Here is a 15,306-nt window from a genome sequence, read left to right on the forward strand (position 1 = left end):
GATGGAAATCCGTTTAGGGAGAACTAGTAAAAGGTCATAGTAATATATATGTGTGAGAGAGAGAGAGAGTGTGTGTGTGTGTGTGTACACGTATATATGAATATTAACATATATATGTGTAATGTGTATATATATGTATAATGTATTAACATATATATGTACGTATATATGAATATTAAGGTAACTAAGTCTGAAACCCAGCAAGCATGGAGTTACTCCTCTGTGAATTATAGTCTTCACTTCAGGGTAGATAATTACACATAGAAATTTGTTACGCTCCATGTTGCCAGGATCTTTGAAAATCTAGTTCCCCAAATTACAGTCCTACGTAAATAGAAGATTAAAGTTGAATACCATTTGCCAGTTGTTAATTCTAAGGATGTAAGATTGCTTATAGAACACTTAAGGAAGAAATGATCATATAATCTATCAAAGGATTTTGGGAAAAGTCTAGAAATTTCAAGTGTTCTGTTTATTCTGTTACAGGTGGAAGTGCTGGATCAGTAAATGCTAATTTTGCTCATTTTGATAACTTCCCCAAATCCTCCAGTGCTGATTTTGGAACCTTCAATACTTCCCAGACTCATCAAACAGCATCAGCTGTTAGTAAAGTTTCAACGAACAAAGCTGGTCTGCAGACTACAGACAAATACGCAGCACTTGCTAATTTAGACAATATCTTTAGTGCTGGGCAAGGTATTAAGCTTTACACAAAATAAATACAAATTTGTAATAACATAGTCCTCTGAATTCGGTTGTGTTTATTGCAATTTAAGGTTGTTATGCTTTTTTCAGTTGTAAAGAAATTCTGTGTACACTAAATGTCATGACCATTCGGCACATTTTTGATGTGAAATAATAATAGGCCTTTTGGAAGGCCTAGAAAACTAGGAACTATTTGTAAACTTCTAATTCTAAAAGAAAATAATTGACAAAATTTAATTTTGTCTTAGAAAGCATGCTTCGCTGTTCTGAGGCTATAGAGGGCCAGCAAATCCAATTAATAATGCTGACTGGAGCGTTATTTGGTTGTTTTTTTATAATATATTCATTTTGAGCTATTTTTACTGTTAATATTTTGGTATTAAAAGCCATTCGTTTTACAGGATATTTTTATACCTGGTTTTGATCTTAAGGCCAGTATTTTGCCTCTCAGAATGCATAGTGTGGTAGGGAACAGTAGAGGTCTGCTTTTGGACTGGATTCTGCATCCGAATCTCTGTAGCTGTTTTCTCATCTCCAGTAGTAATAGGGCAGTAATAGCATTGAGCTCATATGTATTATCACATCTAAGTCATTTAGAACAGTGCCTGGCACATAATAAGTGCTGTGTAAATGTTTCCTTGTACTACTGTCTCTAATTTTTTTTCATGGAAAACCCTGGGAAGATGGTATTATTAATGGATTGTTCTCATTAGGTCTGGGATTTTAGAAATTTTTATGTTCACTTGAATGACACGCACCTGTTTTAGAGATGTTAATGTAGCACTTTGAGAATTTGCTCCTAATGCATAATTTAGACAATGGTACAGATTCTTTGCTTTTTGTTTTTAAGTTTATTTATTTTGAGAGAGAGTGTGCGCAAGTGGGGGGGGCGGGGTAGAGAGAGAGGGAGATGGAGCATCCCCTAAGCAGGCTCCGCGTTGTCGGTGTGGAGCCCAACGCAGGACGCAGGGCTTGAACTCACGAACTGTGAGATCATAACCTGAACTGAAATCAGCAGTTGGATGCTTAACTGATTGAGCCACCCAGGTGCCCCACTTTAGTTTTTGTTACAGAAACTGTATCCTGTCTTTACCACAGTGGTGTGTATAGCAATTAATCTTGTCTAATAGTTTGTAGATAGTTTATTAGATAAGACTACAGAATTCTTGTCTATTTATTCGCTTAACATTAAAGTAGTTTTAAATTTACATGTCTCAGGGCACCTTGGTGGCTCAGTCGGTTGAATATCCCGACTCTTGATTGCGACTCAGGTCACGATCCCAGAGTCGTGGGATCCATGTGCAACACGGAGCCTGCTTGAGATTCTCTCTCTCTCTCTCTCTCTCTCTCTCTCTCTCTTTCTCTCTCTTTCTCTCTCTCTCTCTCCCCTCTGCCCCTCTCCCCTGCTCGTGTGCTCTCTCTCTAAAATTAAAAAATCTGAAAAATTAAATTTGCATGTGTTTCATGGCACATGTGGTTGGTAAATTGAAAGCATAATAACTAAGTTTTCGGTGTAATTGTTTTTGTTTGTTTATAGGTGGTGATCAGGGGAGTGGTTTTGGGACCACAGGTAAACCTCCTGTTGGTTCTGTGGTTTCAGTTCCCAGTCAGTCAAGTGCATCTTCAGACAAATACGCAGCCCTGGCAGAACTCGACAGCGTTTTCAGCTCCGCGGCCACGTCCAGTAACGCGTATACTTCCACAAGTAATGCTAGCAGGTACCTTGTCTTTGTCCGTGTTCCTGCTTCGTGTCTTCTCTTTTTTGTTTTTTAATTCAACGCTGAATAATGATGTTAAATAATGGCTGTTTGGGGACACATTTTTAAAATTCTTGAATATATTTGTAAGTTTGCAGAAACGGAGTTTAATCTGCTAATTAAAATGTAATCCTTGAGTGATTGCCATTTTATCTTACTTACTCAAAGGTTTTGTTACTTCTCTTCCTTGAACACGGAAGTGTAATTGAGAGTATGTACACGTCTCAAAATGGAGAGTTATATACGGATTTAATTATACTGAGCAGAGAATCCATTTAGCAAATTATATACTTTTAAGGTACAGTTTTCAGTCATGAAGACTAAACACTGGAAGTAACATGTAGCTTTAGTTGTAAACAAACATTTTTAGATATGTTTGCAAGAGAACTCGAGACCCCGTTCTATATCTCTTCGGTGTCCCGCTGGTACACATAGCGTATCCATTACTGTGCTCAGATTCGTGTGGAATGAAGGGATTCTAGGCAGCAGGGAGTCTAACACATTTTAACAGCAATAGATCTTTAAAAACACTTCTAATTGTAACTTCTTCATTTTGTAGTAAGGAAACAGACCCAGAAGTATAGGTGACTTAGCTGTGCAGTGTTTTATCCAAGTGTTTTCTGTCCTGTAGATTGTCTCTTCTTTCTTTTGTTATCTGAGGCGTTTTTTTTTGTTTTTTTTTTTTTTTTAATTTTCTTTTAGCATCTTTTCTAGGGAGAAGTGGGAGGATTGTAACACTAATGACTTGGACTCTCTAGTAATTAATTTTACAGCCAGATGGGAAAAATTGAATCCAAAGAACAGTTTAGAGTATTTATTATTTTTCTTTCATTAAGATTGTCTATGTTAGATAACAGTCGTGACCTATTGCAAGGTAACCATAGAGTCTGGAAACAGAGAGAAACATTTAACAGATGGTTTATTGGTATTATATTACAGTATCTTAGTGGTCCACAGTGTGGTCCATGGAACATTTGGGGTACCTGAGACACTTCCAAGGGCTCTGTGGAGTTCAAACTCTATTCATAATAATTCTGAGGGGTTAGTTGTGTTTCCAGTATTTGACATTTGTATTGATGGCACAAAAACAATGGCAAGTAAAAACTCGGTGGCGCCATAGCACAGACTAAGGCCATGACACCAACTGTCCTAGTCATGTAATAGTCACTATATTTCTTATACCACTTTCAGTTTTACTTGTGAATAGTCTTGATTGTTTTTCTTCTGAATATTCTTTTTCTAATTTTTTTTATTGAGGTATAATTGATATTTAACATTGATTTCAGGTGTACAACATAATGCTTTGATACTTGTATGCACTGGGAAATGATCATAGTAAATGTAGTTCGTGTCCATACCCACACAAAGCTAACTTGTAGGATTTACTCTCTTGATAACTTTGAAGTACGAACTACAATTATTATTGACAGTAGTCACCATGCTGTACATTACGTCCCCATGACTTATGTATATATTCTTACAAATATTCTTGATGAAACAGTAAAGAAATTTAACTTTATTAAATCTTGACCCTTACATAATGTTTCCTTAACTTGCTGTGTATTCAGATAAGGTATACATCACGTGGTTCTGATGCATATTGAAGTATGGTAGGTAGCTTCCGGAAAATCAGCTTGTGTGGTTAAATTGTGGAATGAACCAGCCACTTGTTTTATGGAACGCCATTTTTCCTTAAGACTGATAAACCATGGTTATTCAGATTTGGATATTTGGCACACATTTTCTCAAAAATGAAATAATTGAAGTCTGTCACTTTAAGGAAAATAACTGATAAAATTCACACTTCCAAAGCAAATATTAGAATTTTGGAAAATTTATTGACTCCATCATGAACTCGACAGCTTTACATTACTTTTTGATAAGATGAGCAGTGATAGTTTTTGATTTTATATAAGGAAATTGTTAACATTTGGAAGATTTGTATCAGATATTTTCCCAAATGATACAAAAATGGTAAAAGATTCATTTAAAGTGCAAGATAGATTAGTAGATGTTACTTCAGAGAGCACAAAGGAGTTCATTGATAGGATTTCAAATTCCATTTTGTAGCTAATCTTTAGGAAATTATCACTGTCGTTTTGGCTGTGATGTCAAGGAAAATATTCACAAGTATCTGAAGAAACTGTTCAGATTCTCCTAGTTTGTTTAGCTAGGTGTCTATGAGAGCAGTTTTTTTCATACACTTTTACATAAACGACATATTACAGGAGATTGATCTTCTGTTAAGCCCAGCCATTGAAGGGATTTGCAAACATGTTGTGACTTTTAAGTTCCTTTCGTTTTGGAAAATATAGTTCTTTATCCTAAAAATGCTACTTACGTTAGTGTATAATGGCTTTATAGTTAATTTTGAAAGTATGAGATTTAAAAAATTTTCCATTTTAATTTCTGTATATACGTATTGTTAATATAGCACATTTAAACAAAGACTCTTTGGAGTTCTCGGTAACATTTCAGAGCGTAAATGAGTCCTGGACCTCCTGGCTGGCTCAGTCAGAAGAGCACGCGGTTCTTGATCTCAGGGTCCTTAGTTCAAGCCCCATGTTGGGCGGGGAGCCTAGTTTAAAAAAAAAAAAAAAGAATGTAAATGAGACCGGACTCCAGAGTTTAAGAACAGCTGTGATACATGATGTGTTCAGTATTACCTGTTTCCACATCTTATGGCCACCCTATAGATAGATTAGCCTTGCTTTAAAAAATAAATAAAAAGAACTCTTTCTGTATTTATTTTCAGCAATGTTTTTGGAACAGTGCCCGTGGGTGCTTCTGCACAGACACAGCCTGCTTCTTCGAGTGTGCCTGCTCCATTTGGAGGTATGTGTTTCTGGTGTATATACCGGATTTTCTAAAGAGCCTGTGTAGACTGTAGAACATTTTCTTACGGGTACTGGAAGGCAGTCAGAGCAACAATTTATTATCCAAAAGCTCTAGTTTTCTGATCTTCATAAATGTATGAACAAATATTTTAAATGACTGAATACAAATATGTTAGGATTTCATAGCATATTTTCTAATTTTTTAAAGCTACGCCTTCCACAAATCCATTTGTTGCTGCTGCTGGTCCTTCTGTGGCATCTTCTACAAATCCATTTCAGACCAATGCCAGAGGAGCAACAGGTAAGAAATAAATATAGATTATAAAACAGAAAGCTTTGGAAAAGGTATTTATTACAAAGACATCATGGGAAGAACATCAGAAAATAAAGCTCTTCTTTGTTACTGTGGTGAATGGGAAGTGGATGGAAGAGTTTGTCCATAAAGACATACACTAGCTGGGGGCGCCTGGGTGGCTCAGTCGGTTGAGCGTCTGACTTCGGCTCAGGTCATGATCTCGCGGTTTGCGGGTTCGAGTCCTGCGTCGGGCTCTGTGCTGACAGCTCAGAGCCTGGAGCCTGCTTCGGATTCTATGTCTTCCTCTCTCTCTGCCACTCCCTCACTCACGTTGTCTCTCTCTGTCTCTCAAAAATAAATAAATGTGAAAACATTAAAAAAAAAAAAAAAAAAAAAAAAAGACCTACGCTAGCTGAAAGTTTATAAAATCCTGGACTTCTAATATTTGGGAGGAACCCTAGAAATTCTGTAGCGCCCCCTGGTCCCCATTCCCTGCTTTCATTCTTCAGGTGAGGAAACCCAAGTGTGGAGGCGAGGCCTCCTTAGAGCCCTGCGCCCTGCAGCCACTTTGTGACCAAGGTGGGACTTTGAACACCGAAATTCTGACTTATTTGGTGATCGGGTTTTGGAATTACTGGTTACTACTCATTCAGTCTTAATAGAAAAAACTTACGAGAAGTTTTTTTGTTTCTTATTTTCCTCTCCACGAGATGGCAAGGAAGGAATGAGCTTTGTTACATGAGGTCTTAAAAATCACGTCTTTTCCAGTGCTTATCTCTTTTAGAGTGTTCACGTTTTTTAACTTACACAAACCTGATTTGATTTAGGGAATGGTATTTTAATATTTTCTCTTGATAATTTTTTAATCCTCTTTATTCCTTCCCTTTTTTTTGTTTTTGGTTCATACTGCAAGCCAGCCACATATTTTTTTGTATTGAGCCTCTTTGATTTTTGTCTTATCAACCTGAACACCAGAACTGTTTGCCAGTACCTTGGAGCGTCAGCAAGTGTGTGTGGAGTTGCTGGATGCCCAGTAAACCTCAAGTTGGCCAGCTCTGTTTTTGTGTATGTGTCCCGGTACACTTGGAACTAAAGCTTTCAGCGTATGGCATATAGTGGTGTACAATCTGGAAAGAGTAAGGTGCTTGTAACATAATTTGTGCCATCAGAATTGGTATTTACTGGTAAATCTCTGTCATAGGCAAGAGTAAGAATTGTGGTATTAATGGAGTTTGAACTATAACTTTCCTTTTACATAAATGTCTTTAGTCATAATTTGTTGGTATCTCGCATGATCGATGTTTAACAAGTATTTTCATAGATAATTTTTAAAAAATGGTTTGTGTTTGTTAGAATTCAAGTACACCTAATCAGTGATTGTTTTCGTTTCTATGTGTTTCAGACAAAAATATTCATCAGTTATGATACATGTAACATTTCCGTTTCTTAGCATGCTATTTTGACTTGGCGGAATGAATTTGTAAAATGTCTCACGTCACATAGGGATTTGTGCATTGTGTCGTTTAATCCTTTTAGCTCTCATCAAATAAATGTTTTAATCACTCCTTGACAGCTGAGGGAACTGAGGCTCAGAAAAGTTAAGTGTGGATATGTTTTGGGTACAGCCAGACTTGTGTTCAAATCCTGATTTAGTATTTACTTGCTGGGTGATCTTAAGATGCTTTTTATATATTAGTTGTGTGATGAATAAAGATGATAGAAAGATGTACTAACATTTGTTGAGTGTTTAAAATTATTGACAAGATACTGTTGAAACATTTATAGCTATCATAACCCCATTTGACAACAGAAAGATGGAAATTCAAATTGTGCCTTGGCTAAAACTTGTATTGATCTAACTTCTCTGAGCCCTATTGTTGGCCTTCTCTATAGAATGTGAATAATATTCTCCTATTGGCAGGGTTTTTGTGAGAATTTAGATGATACAAATCATCTTTGCATGGTGTTTGCATTGTCCTGTATGGGAAATCGTTCCTATTATTTTCCTTTCATGACTACCTTGAAGTTAGTTATGTCATTAGAATTAAGGGCTTTTTATTTTTTATTTTTTTGCTTATTTTATGTAGAGTATGAAAGTCCTTTAAAGTTAAGGTTCTATATAGGATGTACATTAATATAAAACATACAGTATATGTTCAGATAATATAAGGTGATTTTAGTATTAGGCTAAGAAAAATTTATTGAAAGGTAAATCTGTGTCCATAAATTTTTATTTCAAGGTTAAAAAATTTCTCTTTATAAACTGCTTTGATTTATCACATTGGTCACCTTCATTAAATTGTTATAGAATTGATGAAAAGTAAATGTTAGCTTATATATGTTTCTATTGAAGTTGAAATATGAGCAACATTTTGACAAATACACTATGCTCACTATGCTCAGGAATTTCCAGTGTCAAAATTAATATTCTTTAGGGAATATTTCTTGTTGCTTTCAAATATATTGTTGAATTCCATTTGAAGTAGCTTTTGAAAGACGGATTGCATAATAAAAGGTAAAACACTTTACTGATAACATTTCTTTCTTAAAACATATATATTTTAATAATTTTTCTTCTGCATCTATAAAGCTTTGAGGCTTTAATTTTCTTCTGCCATGTTACATAGAGACTTTCATTAGGATATCAGCCAGCATGGCCTAAGACCCTTTTTATTTTAGGATTCTGTAATAGCATTTTTTTTTAAAAAAGAGGGCTCTTGAGACCTTAAATCTAACAGATTTAATACAGTTTTCAATTATTATGAAATTCTGTTAAAACTCTTCAATCTCTCCTTTGCTGTGGAATGAAAAGTCTTTATTATTTCCCTAACTTCATTTTATTGAATGATTTTTTTAAAAAATAATTTTAGAGAGAGTGAGGGGAGAGGGGCAGAAGGAGAGAGAGAACCTTTACACAGGCTCTACGTGCAGCTCCAGAGCCCGACGCAGGGCTCGATCCCACGATTCTGGGGTCATGACCTGGGCCAAAATCAAGAGTCAGATGCTCAACTGACTGAGCCACATGAATGAATGAACAAAGATTTTAAAGATTTTTTTACCCCCCAGGAGATAAACTTAATAGAGATGTAGAGCTGAAAATCACAGTAGCATCTAGGCTAGTGTCCTTGTCTTATTATCTAGGGGGAGACTGGTTTGATGGGTTTGCCTTAAGGGTTCAAAATTAATTAACGGCACAAATATTTGTACCTAGAACTCTTCTAAACTAGCATAGTTTCCACTGGTTCCACCCATTCCACTCATTAAGAATATACCTAAGAGAAATGAAAATGTACGTCCCCATAGAAACTGGCGCACAGATGTTCCGTTGCAGCATTATTCATAATAGCCAAAGGGAGGAAACAACTCAAAATGTCCATCAACTGATGAAGGGGTAGACCAGATGTGTTATAATCATACAATGGAATTTGCTTGACAATAAAAAGTAATGAAATATTGACGAAAAATAATGAAGCAGACATGCTGCAACATCAGGCTAAAATAAAGGAAGCAAGTCACAAAATAATGTGTAACTTGTGATTCCTTATACATGGTGGTGTATCCAGAACGGGCATTACAGCATTCCAGGGCTAGAACTTGAGAGGGCATCGTTGTTGCAGGCTGAGGCAACAGCAATTAATACTGGTTCACAGTCACTGTTGACTAAAGGTCAGTTTTTATCAGAGTGTATTTTGTACAGCATGTCTCTCGAGATGTTATCAAATACTTCATGGGAAAGGGTTCTATGCTCAGATATACATGGGAAATGCTGGTATAAACAATTTAACCAGCATTTTATTGTAGAACTTCTCAAGAGACTTAACGTGCTGTAAGAAAGGAGATAAACATAAAGTGACCTACCTTATTTATTGTAGAATCCTTCCCCCGAATTACCTCTTTGTTGAATTCATAACACAGTACTGGTGTATCTTAAGTACACATCTTTTAAAGTGATTTGCAAGTAAAATACATTCATTGAATATTTACATCATTTTAAAAATTTTATTGTCAAATTTATTTTTACTGCAGCTTTGTAAATAAAGTAGGTATTGTTGTCCCTGTACCTGTACCCTCTATTTGCAAATGAGGAAACTGAAGCCTGTAGAGGTTACATAATCTCTTGTAGTTAGAAAATGACAGAACCAAGACTCACAACCACTCTTCTCTCCCAATTGCTCTGTTTCCCCAAATTTAATTGGTAAAGTTGGCTAATGTAAAAAGCATACATAGATGGACCTGTATTTTAGAAACAATTCCACTCCAGAAGTGGAAACAAAAAGTTTCTAGTACTTAACAACAAAAAGTAGAAACAAAAAGTTTCTAGTACTTAACAACCTAAGCTTGTTTTCTGTTCATTACGTTTATTTGTATGTAACCTCTCTGGCCTCAGTTATGCCAGGTAAGATTTGCAGAAGATGCACTTCTCTCATCTCTCTTTTCAGCCATTAACATTTTCAATTGAAAGTTGCACTTACCTTTCTAATGAACTGCATTGAATAATTTCTCCCTTTCATAATACGTAGTTCGCTTGAGTTATCTTTATGTATTTTTAGTTAGTGTACAGAGTTGTAAACAAAACAGTCAAATATCATCCAGGTGCTGTCTGCAAGATCCGACTTTCTAGAGGCAAAAGGTAGATTCTAGATCATTTTAGATGATCCTGCGAATAGCAATTTGGGGTGTAATTCATGAGACCTACAAAGCCTTGTTATGGACACAGTTGTATCTTGATACGAAAAATACGTTAGCATTTATTTAAAAGTGGATTTCATAAATGTTTTTTTTCATTTGATATTTATTTTTCTGGTATTTATTATTGGCGATCTCCCTTTTACTTCAAACAGGTTAAATATTACAGTGTCATGAATATAGTTGAAATTAAAAAAACTCTTGGTGGATATGTTTTTATATGTATTCTTATGCTACCTACTTTGTAACAGTGTATTCTAATTTTAAAAGTTTTTAATGAAACAGATTTGTTTTGACAATAGTTAACCATAAGTTAATTGACATTGGTCTCTCTATGGCTTTCCGTAAGGCCTTTCTGGAGCAATGCATTCTCAAGTGTTCCCTCACGCTCATTTTGGTAGGTGGCCACAACTAATACCTAGATTTGTGTGGCAATCTGTCTACCTGCTTGTGGAAGCTTCTGCTAGTGTTCTGGATCCCTGCATGTGGAATTGAGTTTTTTCCATGTTTTAAAATGGAGTGGGCATGGATGTGTGGCATCGGGGTTACATTATATTTAAAGTTACATGAAAATTGTGGTGATTTGTTTTTAACGCTGAAGAGCATTGTTGCTTACCTCCATGGTCACATTAGAATGTTAATAGCTTTTTTGATTATTTTTCTTGAGTTTGATTTCATAGTACTTTGACACCTTTTCGACACACCAAACCATTTTACCACATTATTCCATGGAGTTTGGTTTTGCTTAACTGTATACAAGTTGCGTTTTTTAGTGCTTTCTTAAAAGTGATTTGTCAAAGTTCGTCAGTGCGTTGTTGTCTGTTATGAAACCCTTCTGTTTCCCTTGCAGTGTGCTTATTATTCTTTAGTTCACTTGCTTCCTAGTGGCTTGTTTTTCCTTTTTGTCATCAATAGTAATTTCAAGAAATTTGGCATTCTAATTAGGTTTATTGAGAAAAATTGCCTTGATATAAACAATAGGATTATGAAGATTACTTTGGGCAGTATCTGTAACATGACTCTCAGGTTTTTTTCAATAAAATATAAGTCTATGTGACATTTTTAGTTATTAATTCCTATGCCTTAAATCAGAGGTCAAATTGGTAAATTTTTTTATATCAGGAAATTCAGTGAATTGCCACGTTTTTGATAGCATCATGCCAACACTATTTCACTGTTACAATTACTAATATTCCATATTAAAAGCACCATTATTGGCTCTTACTTTACTGAGACTTTTTCTAGGACATTATTCAGAAGGTTCTGTTTTTAATCTTCACTAGTAGTGAGTAATAAATTGTTTTACTACTACATGTGTTTCTGTGATGCAGATTCGATTATAAGTAATTTATAAGTGGGGGAAGGATGGCAGCATTACCACATATGTACTGGTTGTTCACACATGGATTTCAGTGCGGTATTGATCACAGTGCTCATTCACCCTACATCCATCTTTTCTAAGAATGCTTATTTCGCTTCCTTTTCAGTCTTTGTGCATTTTGCCCCAATTTCTTTAACTCAGCAGTCCTAACCTTAAACCCCGTATCCAGAGCAGTCTGTTTATCTTCCAAACAAGAAATGGGTATCCATATATATTTCTTTTGGAATTGATGTATTGGGAACTTCACATATTCTTTTAATTTTGTGGGTAGTTTTATTAGAGAAACCCCTCCCCCTCCTACCCTTTTTGGGCTCTGGTTACAAAGCTGCATAGGTTTTGAGTGGCCTGCTTCTAACCCTATTTCTCCTATAAGTCTTGTTAATTTTGGTGAACTATTTTTTAGAGGTCTAAAAAAATTTTTTTCAGAACATACTTTATTACATTATAGTAGACAGTTCAGTGGACAAAACTAAATTTTGGGCCATTTTATGTATATAGCAAAATGAAACTAAAAAATGTATGCTAGGATACATGTGAATTGCATGATGATTAAAAGTTGACTGCTATTTATTTAGACTTGAACTTTCTATAATTATTTTGAGAAGTTTTCTTGTGATTTCAAATGATAGTTTTATTCTTCGTTGGGTTTCAGGAGAACAAAATGTTATAGATTGTGTTCAACTGTAGAGTGCTAAAGCTTACTGCTAATTTTGTTAAGAGTTTTGGAATTTAAAATGCCTTTAATGTGCATCTTAATATTTTTCGAGGCAAATTATTCTGTAATATGTGGTATGAGAAACAACGCCTGCTCTGTTGTGTGGAAATGATCGGCCCTTGCTTTCTCTGTCAGCTGCGACCTTTGGCACCGCGTCCATGAGCATGCCCGCGGGGTTCGGGACTCCTGCGCCCTACAGTCTTCCCACCAGCTTTAGTGGCAGCTTCCAGCAGCCTGCCTTCCCGGCCCAAGCAGCTTTCCCTCAGCAGACAGCGTTTTCTCAACAGCCCAATGGTAAGATCCAGCACTCGACTAGCTGTAAGTCCACCTCAAATGTCCTCCGTGTATCGTGACGTTGTATGTTTGGACAAAGAGGCTCGTCTAAAGAATGCCGTGGTATTGGCATTGTCTGCTAACGTTTACTACGCGAATATAGACGCCCTTGGTGATTTGGGCCTTGGAAAGTGGAGTGATTTGGTGAGATCTTGTAACCAGGTTATAGATTTAGGAGAAATCAGAGACTCTCTAAAGACTACCCCCTCTTCTCAGAATCCCCAGTGTCTGTCTTAATAGTATATCTATGTTCTGATGTTCCTCTTGATTTTAAAAGACCTTGAGTGTTTTTGTTTTGCGTGTGTATTTTTTGTATAAATTATTTATTTTGGTGGTGTAGACCAAATTTCCAATTAGGTAACTATAAAGTTTGTTACTTGTTTTCAGGAACTTTCAGTAGAGACCAGGGTTGTTTTTTTTACCCATTAAGTTCATTTGCTAAAGTTTGAAAATCCGTAGATTTGAAGATTATTCTTAAATTACAACTGTGTGTTTTCTTTTTTGAAGTCAGGTAAAAATTGGGTCAGGGTTCATGGCAGAGCCGTAATGATAAAATATTTCCTAAGGAATACTGCGCTGTTCACACGAAACCATTGTGTTGCACTCAGAGCCCGTCTCAGATAGTCCATCCCAGGCTCATCTATTAACTCCATCCTTTGAAATGCCAGCAGTTGATGTAGCTGAGAACGATTAGAATTAACCATTTCTGAGGAGCTGTGTGAAAGCTCTTTTGAGATGTGCCACAGGAAGTTCTGTCTCTGGTATTTGAAAGAGCATGAGACTCAACAATTTCATATTGGTACTTTACTATTGCCCTGGTGGGAATTCCTCTGAAACTCTGAAGTCTTACAAGTTATCAGATTGTCTCTTAAAGGTATGGCTTATAATTGGTGGTTCTGTTTTAACAAGGTGCAGGTTTTGCAGCATTTGGACAAAGCAAGCCAGTGGTAACCCCTTTTGGTCAAGTTGCAGCTGCTGGAGTATCTAGTAATCCTTTTATGGTAAGTGAGACACAGTTTTAAGCACTTGCATAAATTGTTGTGTATTATCTGCAGATTGGGAAAAGCAGGATGTGACTCTGCTAGATGCTGTTATTCTATTGATGTCACGTGATGAGATTTTACAAATTGAGATGGCTGTCATGCACGATCCTTTTGTGATTTAAAAACCACACTTTAATCAGTTGCAGATCAAAACATGGACAGTAAATAAGCTATTTTAGAACTTGAGACTTGTCTGCTTTCTTGTCAACATAACATTTTATGAGTGGCTGTAGGTTTAGTGAACAGTATGAAAAGGGCTTGAAGTCGGAGGTTTGGTTTGAATCATAAATGCATTTTCTTAAGGGCCAAGTCCTTTCTGAGAATCTGTTATGAGAGTTATATGAAGTAATGGGTATTAAAGACCACCTAATAGTTTTATTATAATATGTTGCTGATAACAATAATGAATAAATGTAATTGCCAGTAGTTATAAAGGAATTTCTAATGTAAATACTGTTTAATTAAATCAGAGTTAATCAAATAAAGTTTATTTTCCTATTTTCCCCACATACACCACTCTTACATGTCTGTTTCGTCTTATGTTTTCCTTTAGACTGGTGCACCAACAGGACAGTTTCCGACGGGAAGCTCATCAACCAATCCTTTCTTATAGCCTTATATAGACACTTTACTGGAACGAACTTTTACGTGGTCACATTACATCTCTCCGCCTCTTGCACTGTTGTCTTGTTTCACTGATCTTAGCTTTAAACACAAGAGAAGTCTTTAAAAAGCCTGCATTGTGTATTAAACACCAGGTAATATGTGCAAAACAGAGGGCTCCAGTAACAACTTTTAACCTGTGAATTGGCAGAAAAAGGTAGCGGTATCATGTATATTAAAAATTGGCTAATATTAAGTTATTGCAGATACCACATTCATTATGCTGCAGTACTGTACATATTTTTCTTAGAAATTAGCTATTTGTGCATATCAGTATTTGTAACTTTAACACATTGTTATGTGAGAAATGTTACTGGGGAAATAGATCAGCCACTTTTAAGGTGCTGTCATATATCTTGGAATGAATGACCTAAAATCATTTTAACCATTGCTACTGGAAAGTTACAAAGTCAAAATTGGAAGGTTTTATTCATTCTTGAATTTTTCCTTTCTAAGAGCTCTTCTATTTATACATACCTAAATTCTTTAAAAATGTAGAGGGATACCTGTCTGCATAATAAAGCTGATCATGTTTTGCTACAGTTTGCAGGTGAAAAAAATAAATACTAGAAAATATGCTATCGTTTTTGTGTTCTTGCTGCAATGCCTTTACCAAAGTGGCCTTAAAATATGAGTAGTGAATTGAGAACATCTTGAATTCTTAAATTAGAATTTCAGAAGACTTCTAGTGACTAACTTTTATGTCTAAAAGAGAACATTTTATAAAAAGGCCATGTAGAAAATTTATTAAAACTACTATGACTGCTATATTCAGGAATATGTCAGTGGTAAAGCATTTAAATGTAGCTTGTCAGATTCACCGTAATCCTTCTAATTTCTTTGCAACTTCTTAATTTTGTGAAAATTTGTATATATGAAGAATTTGCATGT

General features: G+C 35.7%; 1 protein-coding gene across 11 annotated transcripts in view; it reads left to right on the plus strand.

Annotated features, from left to right (window-relative positions):
• The window catches only part of AGFG1 (ArfGAP with FG repeats 1), a 73,805-nt gene extending 58,814 nt beyond the window's left edge, over window positions 1-14,991 (plus strand). For 4 of the 11 annotated variants that reach the window (XM_045481548.1, XM_045481556.1, XM_045481553.1 and 1 more), the window contains 8 exons: window positions 487-696; window positions 2,243-2,423; window positions 5,218-5,297; window positions 5,508-5,600; window positions 10,630-10,677; window positions 12,512-12,670; window positions 13,619-13,710; window positions 14,306-14,991. In XM_045481548.1, the coding sequence (XP_045337504.1) occupies window positions 487-696; window positions 2,243-2,423; window positions 5,218-5,297; window positions 5,508-5,600; window positions 10,630-10,677; window positions 12,512-12,670; window positions 13,619-13,710; window positions 14,306-14,365 (923 nt within the window). In that variant the 3' untranslated portion in view covers window positions 14,366-14,991. The remainder of the gene's footprint in view (window positions 1-486; window positions 697-2,242; window positions 2,424-5,217; window positions 5,298-5,507; window positions 5,601-10,629; window positions 10,678-12,511; window positions 12,671-13,618; window positions 13,711-14,305) is intronic. The other 7 variants (XM_045481554.1, XM_045481550.1, XM_045481557.1 and 4 more) reach the window with 4 other exon arrangements.
• The last annotated feature ends 315 nt before the right edge of the window (window positions 14,992-15,306 follow it).

This window comes from Leopardus geoffroyi, chromosome C1 (genome assembly GCF_018350155.1).
Source record: "Leopardus geoffroyi isolate Oge1 chromosome C1, O.geoffroyi_Oge1_pat1.0, whole genome shotgun sequence".
Classification (NCBI taxonomy): Eukaryota; Metazoa; Chordata; class Mammalia; order Carnivora; family Felidae; genus Leopardus; species Leopardus geoffroyi.